General features: G+C 41.7%; 1 protein-coding gene across 2 annotated transcripts in view; it reads left to right on the top strand.

Annotated features, from left to right (window-relative positions):
• The window catches only part of FAM168B (family with sequence similarity 168 member B), a 35,542-nt gene that overhangs the window by 7,447 nt on the left and 15,711 nt on the right, over positions 1 to 12,384 (top strand). The window contains exons 2-3 of one of the 2 annotated variants that reach the window (XM_068968582.1): positions 2,223 to 2,303; positions 10,055 to 10,138. In XM_068968582.1, coding sequence (XP_068824683.1) covers positions 2,234 to 2,303; positions 10,055 to 10,138 — 154 coding nt within the window. In that variant the 5' untranslated portion in view covers positions 2,223 to 2,233. Of the gene's footprint in view, positions 1 to 2,222; positions 2,304 to 3,107; positions 3,173 to 10,054; positions 10,139 to 12,384 lie in introns of those variants that run through there. The other variant, XM_068968583.1, reaches the window with a different exon arrangement.

Genomic DNA, 12,384 nt, shown 5'->3' with positions numbered 1-12,384 from the left:
AAATGAAATTAGATCCTGGCACAGAATAGACAAATAGTGTTGAAAAGTATTCACTTTTCCAGAAATGATTGCTGAACCAGAGAAGTAGATGACATATGTGAAAAATCTCCACATCTTCTGTTGTAGATCCACCAAGAGTGGGTTAAAAGTGCAAGCTAATGGGGATTGACAAGTTACCAATTTGTTTCTTCTTAAACTGTGATGTAATATACAGTTGGTTTTCATGTCTACTTCTTAGGCTTTGCTCTCCTTGTTTCTAAACTGTTCTGTAGATTTGCATTGTCCAGTATGGTAGCCTACAGCCAAACACGACTATTTAAATTCGGACTGAAGTTAAATAAAAAATCAGATCCGATCCTAGCCACATTTTTCAGGTGCTCATTGTTTCCTTGTATTAATAGCTAATGGATGCTCTATCAGACAGCACAGATAGGGAGCATCTTCATCCTTGTTCTTTTGGGCAGCACTGATCTAGATTTCTGTCTTAGCTGTGGTTGTGGATGTCATGTCAGATTTTGTTCTGCCTTTTGGTTTGGAAGTTAAAGAAATAAGACAGTTTTTTAGGTAATGAATGTCCCAATCACAGATATCTCCAATTAATTTCTACTTTAGAACTTAACTGCACAGGCTAAGGACTTGACCAGGTATACTTTTGTGTGTACTGAACTGCTTGGTTGTAAATATTCTAAGTCAGTAAGCTGAGGTAGAAATTTGAAGTGATGTGTTTTTGTATTTTTGTCTTCGTAATGGAATTTGATGCCAAGAGTGTTAAGTCAGCAGATAGTGGCACCTTTTTTTGTGTGTCATTGTCTTTGGGGCTAGAGGTACTGCAAACAGGACTAAGTTCCAGTTGCCTGTGTACATTCTAGCTGAGGATGCAGTGGGGCAGGCTGCTGCTGCTGCCGCTGCTAAGTCGCTTCAGTCGTGTCTGACTCTGTGCGATCCCAGAGACGGCAGCCCACCAGGCTCCCCCTTCCCTGGGATTCTCCAGGCAAGAACTGGAGTGGGTTGCCATTTCCTTCTCCAAGTGGGGCAGGCAGACACTGGCAAGTACATGTACACTTTATGTTTTTCTCTTTTTTTGGCCATACCACATAGCTAGTGGAATATCAGTTCCTCAGCCAGGGATTGAACCTGGGTCATGGCAGTGAAAGCCCGGAATTCTAATGGCGAGGTCACCAGAGAACTGCCTGTTTTTCTTTTTAAATAGATTTAATTTTTTTAGAGCAGTTTTGGGTTCAGAGCAAAACTGAGCAGAAAGTGCAGAGTTTCCATATGCCTGTTGCCCCCTCCCCCATTGCTGTTTTTATTTTTGAATTTAAGATCCCTTTAATCCTTACTACCAAGTAAGTCAGTGATTGACTTACTGGATAAGGAATACTGAATAGTCTTAATTAAGCTCACACTTTAAGAATGCATTGGGTGATAAAATTCAGAGGAAGGGATAAAACCATGGTTGTAGCTGTGCAAATTCTTGAACTTGTCAGGCAAAGAAGATTGTGAATTATAGAACATTGACTGGGTTAGTAGAGTTGCTGTAGTTAATTTGTCTCTTTTAGGAAATACACATATATTTTATTTATTTTTAGGAAGTATATAATTTAACGTGTTGTTTCAGAAATAGAGAAAGGTGCAAAAAGAACATTAAACCGCTCCATCTAGAGGCAGTCACGGTTCATGCTTCATTCTCCTCCCAGATAGTTTTCCGTCTGAGCTGGAGGTACGCATGCCCAGGGTGTAGGTGCACATTTGGGATCACACTGCATTTCAGTACTGCACTGCCTCCCCTTTTACCCCAGTTATCGTTATAACATCCTGTGCTTTTAAACACTTAAAAGAAAAAAGCAGCTGCATGGTATTCATGCTCTGGATAGATTTGGTTAAGACTGTTCTCTGCAATAAGGACATTTAGATTATTTATAGTTTTTTTTTTTTTTTAACTGTTTGAAGAAACAGGGACATGGAGAACACTTTTTTCCCTTAGCTTCTGTTGGACTCGAGAGTTATAAAGCAAAGCATGCAGTGTCCTGGGGGGGCACCTGTTAGGGCTTTGGCATTCCTTTTCTGTTCTCTGTTGGTTAGCAGCAGTGTGGAGTGCCTTGTTTCTACATTTCAGAATAGATTAGAGAAGGGCCTCTTGCTACCTGCTCTTTTGAGACTGATGATGGAGAAAAACCTGAGAACAAAAGTGCTTGGCTAAATCACTTTTTTTCCCTTTTTAGTTCTTGAAATCATGAATCCTGTTTATAGCCCGGGTTCTTCTGGGGTACCCTATGCAAATGCCAAAGGAATTGGTTATCCAGGTAAGCACGTGAAATTTTGTTTCCATTATTAAACTTTGAATACATGGTCCATTTCTGTGTCATTAAGAATGCTGTTGATGGACAGACCCAGCTCACATGGCTTAGATAAGGAAGAAAATGTGTCAGCTCATGGCACTGAGAAAGAGCCTGATCTGGTGGTTCCAAGGGTAGGGACTGGGTCTGGTTTCTTTGCTTCCTGTGCTCAGCTTCACTTCCTCAGTGTTGTCGCAGTGTGGGTCACAGGTCACACTTCTCCCCGTTGTGGTGGTGTGGTGTTCAGCCCCTCCCTTGGCGGTGAGTCTCTTTATCCGGCTCTATAGGAAAGCCCCATGGGACTTCTTGTTCTCTTCATGCCAGCCCCCTGGATCAGGAAGGGGAGTCCACTGATGAATTTATGCCTGAGCCACATTCTCCACCTTGATGAAGCCTACTAGTCAAACATGGGCTGAAATAGGGTGAAGCAAAATTTGTGAGAATAGGAATTGATGGTCAAAAATAGCAAATGGTTGCCCTAGTTGAAAGGAATAGTTGTCTGTAACATTACAATTTTGGGTTTAGATAATATGGTGGGACAGATACTCTTAAAGCCCTGTTGCTCAAAACCCCTGAAAAATTGAAGAAACATTTCAAAAATGTTTAACTGAACTTTTGCAAGAAAGCCATTTCTACAGCTAAGTATGAAGGTGACATAAAAACCAGAGTATTTGGCCATTGAGTTGATGTGCCTACCCTAGGGGCATTTGTTCTTTGTGGGTTTTAGCAACCCTTTTGGGGACGAAGTAAAGTCTCTGCTCTTCTTAAGGCTGGGATTTGGAGTGGGACCCCTCATCAGTCTGATTCCTCCAGAGGGTGATACTCCTATAAGAGAGGTAAGTAAATCAGTCCATACTGGTTCCATGGAGAAGTTCACTTCAGCTTGGGCTCTGGGAAGGAAGAAGTCTTTTCTAAGAATTTTTAACCATTCAAGAATGTTTTGGATTCTGCTTTGAATTACTTGTCCTTCCAAGGGGTCCATAAATTGAGAAACTAACAAAAAACATAGTCTCTGGGCTGCATTACCGCTGAAGCACCTGACAGCAACAAGCGCAGAGCTGTGTGAAGGCAAGCGCTCCCAGTCCAGCTTGTGCGGGTGGCCCAGAGTTCTGCCTGGTAAGTCAGAGTCATTATGAAACACCGTGCTGCTGTTCATCGTGTCTGCGTCACCAGTCATGATAGACAGCAGGAATGGAGCATCAGGTGGAAACCACATCAGACGAGCGTGCTGGTAATACCTGAAGATGCAAGAGAAAGAATCACAGCGAAAAGAACCAACTGGAACTTTAAAAAAAGCATTTGAACAGAATTCCAGTTAAACCACAGGCAAACACTGCTAGAGGAGGGACCAGTATGCAGCATAAGGAAGGGGAAGTAGACTGGTTACGAAATAGAGGTGTTAGGATGAGAAGTTTTGAGGAGAATTAAAAGCTCCAGAAGGACTAAGTAGAGAGACTAGAAGAAAAATAGTGACAGGATTTTCTGGAATTGGTAAAAAATAATTTAGTGGTGAGACCTCCTGTCTTGAATGTATTTGCACTAGTTTAAACAGAGTTCCAGGTAATCTGCTGAAGAGAATCCTGTGTAGATCTGAAATCAGGGAGTAGGTAAAACCTGATGGTGTTAGCATTGCCTGATAGACTACGTAATCAAATACTGGTTGCCTGCCATATACCAGGCATGTACTTTTTAGGGTTTTTTTGTTTTTGGTCTTTAAAAGGAAATTTCTAAAACTTTAAATCTTTAACATTTTATAACTGATCCTTATTTTATTCATTTCTTCATACTTTGGAGAAGGCAACAGCAACCCACTCCAGTACTCTTGCCTGGAAAATCCCATGGATGGAAGAGCCTGATGGGCTGTAGTCCATGGGGTTGCGAAGAGTCAGACACGACTGAGCGACTTCACTTTCACTTCTCACTTTCACCCATTGGAGAAGGAAATGGCAACCCACTCCAGTGTTCTTGCCTGGAGAATCCCAGGGATGGGGGAGCCTGGTGGGCTGCCGTCTGTGGGGTCGCAGAGTCGGACACGACTGAAGTGACTTAGCAGTTAAACATATCTCTTGCCTTGCTTTTAGTATTTTGGTCTCCTTGACTTTGATAAAACTCTCTGATCAGCAAAAGTTCAGTATAGAAACTTGTAGCCACTCTAGGTATTTTGATTTTAAGGCTAGGATAACTTTAGTACCAAAAGCAAGACATCACAAGGAAAGAAAGTACCTTTATACCGTTTTATGCTTACCATTCCATACTTTAATACGAATAGATGGAGAGTCTTGTCCATAATTTTCTAAAATTTACACTTAATGGGAAAAAAGGAACATCTAATTGTAGTTACATGAGTCCTTCATACCTGTGAATTTTGGGTATCATGTCCTGGAACCTGGGATACTGAGGGATGACAATAATTGCGTTCGTATACACCGTCTTACTATTGTTTCCTAATTCATAGCTCCTGTATTTGTTTTGTTCACTTTCTTTTTCTTTTGGATTAACCAAATATTTTACATTAGATTTTTCCTTCTGTTAATTTTTGAAGAAATTACTATTTAGTGATGACTAACAATTACAACACATTTTGCCCCCCCCTTTTTGTATATCATTACCATGCCTTAAGACATTACTGTTTTTATTCTGTGCAGTCAGCATTAACTCACACATTATTTTCATTGCTTTCTGTATCTGTACGTTTTTTGTTTGGGATCATTTTCCTTTTACTGGGATAAATCCCTTTAGTTACCCTCCTCCCCCACTCTTACTGCATGTCTGCTAGCAGGGAATTTTTGTGAAAATGTTTTTCTTTTGCTTTCATTTGAGCCTATTTTTGATGAGTGTACTGGTTTTTTGTGACTGCTGTGACAAATTGCTACAAGGATGGTGGCTTTAAAACCATAAAAATTGATTCTCTCACAGTTGTGGGAGTCAGAAGCCAAAATCCAGGTGTGGCAGGGCCTCACACCCTGTAGAAGCTGGAGGGGAGAATCCTTTCTTGCTTCTTGAAATTTCTGGAGCGTAGATTGCTTTGTGCACACATCATCCCGGCTTCTGTTTTCATGGTTACGTCATTTCCTTCTTATCTGTGTTTCACAGTGTGGACACTTGGGTTTAGGCCCCCACCACCTGTAATCTATGATGAGTATCTTGAAATCCTTAACTTATGTTGACAAAGACCTTTTCCCAAATAAGGTAACATTTATAGGTTCCAGGGATTTGATGATATTTCTTCTGAGGAGTTCCTTTTTTTTTTTTTTTTTTTTTGCCTGCCACACTGAGTGTACAGTTTTAGGCTGGCAGTTATTTTCTCTCAGCACTTTAAAGGTAGTTGTGTTGTCCTCTGGTTTCTGTCATTTTTGTTTCTTTGAAAGTAGTATTTCCCTGCTCCCTCCTTGCTGCTTTTAACATATCTATGTTTCTCCTGTGGAATGACTAGACGTGACTGTGTTTTGTGTTTATTCTGCTTAGTGCTCACAGAGTTGTTTGGCTTGATTTTTTTTTTTTTTTAATTCATTTAGGTTATGTCAGGTCTTAGTTGCAGCCTGTGGGATCTAGTTCCCTCAGCAGAGATAGAACCTGGGCCCCCTGAATGGGGAGCGCAGAGTCTTAGCCGCTGGACCATCAGGGAAGGAAGGAATGGGAAGAAAAGAATATCTCCTCTGAAGTGAAGGTAGTTTTTCCAAGAGAGTAGAGTTTAGTCTCAATTTAAGGAGAACACTTTTAAATAGCTTGGACAGCTCAAAACTGCTATTTAGGGAACTGAAAACCAAGTAAGCCAAGAACAACATTAAAAAAAAAATTCTGGCAAGGTAGCAAGAGGATGAAAAGTTGGGTTTGTATAGTTTTCAACACAGAAGTAAGGGAAGAGGCACCTCTTCTCAAAAGGCTCTGAAAACCTGTGGCATCAATGGATAGTTGCAAGGGGTTGGGGTTTCTTCCTCAAAGGCTCCTTGGGCACTCACCCCTGTCTACCCTACCCCGTTACTACATGCACCCTTTCTCCCTCCACTTCTACACCGAAGGGGCAGCACTTTCTAGACTTGAACCTCCAGGGACCATCTCTGCAGCCTGGATTCTCCCTGGAGCCTGGGGAGTTCTGCAGCTGGAAGCCAGATTGCAAGGCTGCCAGAGGTGCGTCGGACCTGGAAAGAGCTGGATGCAGGCGACTGGAGCTGTAAAGCTCACCCACCAAGGGGGAGAAGGAGCACATCTTTTTATGGAGCAGGATCAGCCTGCTCCCTACCCCTTTGGTGATCAATATTCACTTGATGAGACAGGGACCAGCTTCTGACTGTCCCCCTGGACCCTGCCCTAAGAGGCCACTGGCATCTGTGATAGTGCGGGTCCCGACCTCAGTCAGCTGAGGCCAGCGCTTCAGGGGTCCCTCCAGTCCCATCTCAGACCCCTCCTCCCTGGAGCACAGAGGGACTTGGCTGAATCAAGGGTTCCACGAGCCTATGGACCAGTTTTAATCCCTAGAGCTTGAGATTCAATTAAATATTACTGGAACCTACTGTAAGGTAGGTAGTCTTCCCTGTAGCCCAGATGGTAAAGAATCTGCTTGCAATGCAGGAGACCAGCTGGGTTGGATTCCTGGGTTGGAAAGATCCTCTGGAGAAGGGAATGGCAGTCCACTCCAGTATTCTCGCCTGGAGAATCCCATGGGCACAGAAGCCTGGCGGGCTCCGGTCTGGCCGCAAAGAGTTGGACACGACTGAGCGAGTAACACTACTGCTACTACTGTAAGGTTGGGAGACTCGGAGACTGAGACTCAGCACCATGGGTGCAGCCCTGGGACCTTGCACAGGGCACCCCCCTCAACTTCAGGAGGAGGGTTGCTGCAACTCCGCCAGGGCCTCTGCAGCTCCTGCTCCCAGATTCCCCCTGGACTTGTAGGTTACTGGTGGAGCAAGCCTGGCTGGTGGAGGGCAGGGGCAAGATGAGGGACCAAAGACTTAGACACTGTGCACAGGTCTCCTAAACAGCTGCAGCAGCTCAGAGCAAACCTGAGCTCTAGTTTTCAAAGAAATACAGTTATTTTGAAGACCACGTTGCAGTCTCTGGATCTGTGGTCTGTTATCAGTTTATCTTTTTTGTTCTTTTTCACTCATATATGGTCCTATGCCTTAGCATTCCTAGTATTTTTTTCATGGAATGTAATACATGGTGTATTAAAAAGTATAGGTGGTCCAGTTGATGTCTTACCCCCCCATTTGAGGTATGATAAGAAAAAAACTGTAAGTATTTAGTTTGTACAGCACTTTTTTAAAAGTGTATGTGATGATTTGATGTATGTATATGTTGTAAAATGACTACCACAATTAAGTTTCCCCAAATACCACCACACTGGGGATTCGAGTTTCAAAAAATAAATTTTGGAGGGCACATTGACATTCAGTCATATCATGCCCCCCGTCCAACTGTGTCCATATATTCTAATTTATTCTTTGTTATATAAAGGGTGTTGTACACTGAGATGGAATTAGGAGTGCAGACATCATTGTGGTGGATGACACTTGTGAAGGATATGGTGGGTGGAAGCAGCATTGGGGAGGGGGAGCCTCAGGGCTGTGGTGCACGTGTGCAGTGTCAGCTGGCTCGTTGAGGAGCCCTGCGCAGGCAGAAGTGGCCCGAGAGTGTGCTGCTGCTGAAGGCTGTCAGCCTCCTTCCTCCTTGAGGCTGAATAGGCTTCTGGAATGGAGGTGCAGGTGGTGGTGTTCGCTTTGGTTTGTCAGCTTCATCATTGTTCCCTCAGCTCACAAAGGTTTGCCTTGATCTTTGTGTTTTACATAATACTGCTGCATAAGCCTGCAGGTTGTGGGGTTTTCATAGTTTAATTCAACCAGTTTTTTGGATGGATATGTTGTTTGAAGGATTTTGCTATTCCAGTAATACTGTAGTGGATTGTGTTTGAGGAAATTATCTTCAGGGTGGATTCCTTGCAGTGAAATGGCCAGGGGAGCAAGTGCATGCAGATGTAATTTTTTTCCTGTTCTTAAAAATTTTTTTTTAATTTTATATTGGAGTATAGTTGATTAGCAGTGTTGTGTTAGTTTCAGGTCTACAGCAAAGTGATTCAGTTATGCATGTACATGTATCCTTTTTCAAATTCTTTTCCCATTTAGGTTATGACAGAATATTGAGCTGAGTTCCCTGTGCTCTATAGTAGGTTCTTGGTTATCTGTTTTAAATATAGCACCAACTTTACTCTGTTTACCATAAGTCCTTCTCTAAGTCTGTGAGTCTGTTTCTGTTCTGTAAATAAGTTCATTTATATCAATTTTTTTTAAGAGTCCACATAGAAGAGATACCGCATGATACTTGTCTTTGTCTTGCTTCACTTAGTATGGTGACTTCTGGGTCTGTCCATGGTGCTGCAGATGGCAATATTTCATTCTTTCAGTGGCTGAGTAATACTTCATAGTACATATACTACATCTTCTAATGCAAATGTAATTTTAAAGGTACTAGGAAAAAATCGTACTTCTTTGTATTCCTACCAGAAGTGTGTGAGTCTGTTGTTTCCCCCACAGCCTTGCCAGCAGAGTGTGTTGTCTCCTTTTGGATTTTCTCCAGTCTGAAGTTAGAAATGTGGTTGGCAGTTCTCTCTGTTCATGTCTTCTGTTGACTGTTTTTTCCTTTTTTTTTTTTAACTTAAAAAATTATTTGCATATTGTGTATTTGCCCATTGTCTAAATAATTTGCAAGTATGTTTCTTGTGAAAAGCTGTCTTTTTTTACTCAACTAATGGTATTTTTTGCTATTCTGAAGATTTTGTTTTCATGAAGTGATTAGGATTTGAGATCACTTCCAATTTCTTGCAAGAGAGGAGTGCAATATTTAGCTTTACAGCCCCTGTGTGCCAGAAGAGAGGTAGAGTAGATGTTGGAGACAGTTTATGGTGCTTGCCAAGGGGCATTTTCAGGAGGACAGTTCTGTGGCCAGCGCAGTGGGCAGGAACAGGAAGGGACAGTGGTTCTTAACCTTGTTGATTGGAGCCCTGCAAATGAGAATCTCCTGGAGGGATTATAGCTCCTCACAGCTAGTTGTGTTGTTAGTGAAGACTAGCAGACCTTGGCTCTGTGCCCTGTAGTGCCCCAGTGACTCGTAACTGGGTCCAGCTGAACTGTGAGGGCCCTAGAGGAGATAACTGAGGCCCCTCTGGTTTTGACCGAAATTTCTTTTGTGTTCACATGATTGATAAGTGGTTATAATTTAGTTATATTAAGGATCCCTCATTTGTGTTAATAAAAGTCAGGTTGCTTGCAAATGGATTGTGAGGTTGGATTTTTCCCAGTTCCATGTGTATATACACTTGTATATGGTTAGAGCCTCTTTAGTGCATGAAGCTCTTAGTGCTCTTATTAATCTTGCTAAGTAATGAATTATGTGAATAAACTAGAGTAAAGCTGCCAGAAATATTGTGAGTTTTCTGACTTCATTTTGGGTTTTTGTTTTTCCTTCTTCATTTAATTCCACTTCTATCAAATGTTTTCAGTTATAGAAAGTTGTAAGCATTTACTCATAGGTTTAAATGACATGTTTACGATCATGACCCATCACAACTCTGAGGCAAGGAGACAACTAGAGGCAGCCTGCTGAGTACCCACGTGCTGTTGGGCTCCTGAGCTCAGTCTGGGAGTTGTGGTGAAGAAGGTGAGAACAGTCAGGTCTTTGGGAGCCCTGGTTTTAAAATCACACTGTTTTTTATTTTTCTCCAGCTGGTTTCCCAATGGGCTATGCAGCAGCAGCTCCTGCCTACTCCCCCAACATGTACCCTGGAGCGAATCCTACCTTCCAAGCAGGTATGCAAGCCCACATGTGCTGGGTGGCAAAAGTGTTTTGTTAATGTGACTGTGGGAGAATGCAAAGGGGATGAATTTCAAGAAGAGTGGTTATAGAATTAGAATTTGGGGTTTGTATTGATTTCTTGGTTCATAGGATTAGGCTTCTTGATAAGTAGAATAAAAACTTAATTGGTTTTGCATTTAAAGCTTTGTATATTGTGTTTCAGATACCCTTCCACAACACAGAACTTCATTCCAGTCACAGCTTGGTACAAGTAACTGTGCCAGACTTTGTATGTATTTATGAAATAGTGTTATTACTAGAAACTAAAGATCATCTTGCCATATTAATGGGTAGAATTTCCATGTTGCTAACATTTTTAGAGATAACTGATCTCTCTCTAGTACTTTAGCACTTTGATTATGGTTTTAAAAGAAAGTCTTATTTTCTGTGTAAGGTCCATAAGAATATTTTCAGATTTTAGAAATCAGTGGTACAGTTGAAAGTGGAATTTGTTTGAGTCTGGATCTTGTAAAGATAGTTTTTCTTAAATGGGACTTTCCTCTGTGAGCCTTCATTTTGGTGTTGGCTCATTGCAGGCTTTATTCACCCAGAGTGGACTTTGTGATTGTGCTGCAACTGTGGTGGCCTACACTCTGACCCAGAGGCTCAGCCTCCTGAGTCTGCTGGGGTGTGTTTGTCCCTCAGAACCCATAGCCTCACATAGTTAACTTCACAGGAGAGGAGACAGCAGCAGGGTCGTTGTCCTGAGTTCTTGGTTTGATAATCATAAAATTCTTCCTTCCTTCTGCCCCTGTCTCCCATTCGAGTCCTATCCTTACTGCCTTTGTTCGCCTTGTAGCTCACACCCAAAGGAAGGCCTTCTTGGTGTGGTCTTCTTGCCTCCAAGGTTTCTCTCCTTGACTTCGTGTTCCTTGGCCTTATACCAGAGTCATGTTTGCAGGTTGATTTCCCATGACTCTTTAAGACACACTGAAGCCTAGAGTCTCCAACTTAGAATTCCTAGGTCTTTGCCACAGTGACCTGTTCTTTCCGAAAAATATTCTTCTTGTGTTTCTGCATGGCTTTTGCTCGCACTCTGTCTCTTACACCTGGGCTGGAATACCTGCTCCTTCATCCATCTTTTGGGATCTGTAAGGGAACGTCCCTTCCCTGGGATGAAGCAGTATTTTTCCCTGTTATTACTCACTGAATTCTTTAACTGCTAAATGGTACTACTATCTCCTTTTATAAGACATCTTATCTGGTTTAACTTTCTAAACACAGCTGTCTGCAGGTATGACTGCCTCTCAGTAAACCGCATGTATTTGAAGGGCACTCGATACGACGCGTGGCATCCTTTCAGTTTCATGTGGTCACTCATTCCTCATCCCCAGAAGTTTTCTTCTGCCCCTTCGTGACCTTGCCTAGGCTCCAGGAAATAGCTCACCTGTTTTCCCTCACTGCAGATTACTTGTAGTTAATCTAAAATTTTGTACAAGTGAATCATATAAAATGTATTTTGGAGGGTGCTGGCTTTCATTCAGCACAATTTTTGACATCCACGTTGTAGTTTATATCAGTAGTTCATTTCTTATTATTTTTCCATTGTACAGAAATTCCACTAATTGCTCATTCGTTCACCAGTTGATGAACATTTGGCTTGTTTGCAGTTTGAGGCTGTCACAAATGAAACTGCTGTGAATATTTGTGTACATTCTTTATATGAGCATACACTTTCATTTCTCTTAATGAATACTTCAGGCAGGTAGGTATACGTTTAACTTTGTAAGAAACTGCCAAACTATCTTCCAAAGGGGTTGTGACATTGTATGCTGCCACCAGCAGTGAAGGAGAGTTCAAATTCCTTTATATCTTTGCCAATACTTGGTAGTCATTCTTTTTAATTTTAGACATGCTAGTGAATATGTAGTGATATGTTAATGTAGTTTTAACTTGAACTTATCTAATAACTAATAATGTTAAACCTTGATTCATGTGCCTGTTTGCCATTTGACTTTGGTTAACTGTGTACATCTTTTTCTGCCTGTCTGTTTTTAAGTTTGTTTTCTTATTATTGGGTTTGAGAGTTCTTTATCAGATACATGATTTGCGAATATTTTTTCATAGTCTGTGGCTCTTTTCAGTCTCAACATCGTCTTTAAAAGAGCAGGAGGTTTAAAATTTAATGAAGTTCAGTTTATCATTTTGTTCTTTTATGGATCATGATTTTGGTATCATTTCTAAGACATCTTTGCCTAAC

This window comes from Capricornis sumatraensis, chromosome 3 (genome assembly GCF_032405125.1).
Source record: "Capricornis sumatraensis isolate serow.1 chromosome 3, serow.2, whole genome shotgun sequence".
NCBI classification, from domain to species: Eukaryota; Metazoa; Chordata; class Mammalia; order Artiodactyla; family Bovidae; genus Capricornis; species Capricornis sumatraensis.
Note: the sequence above shows the minus strand (reverse complement) of the source record. Positions and strands in the feature narration are given on the sequence as shown.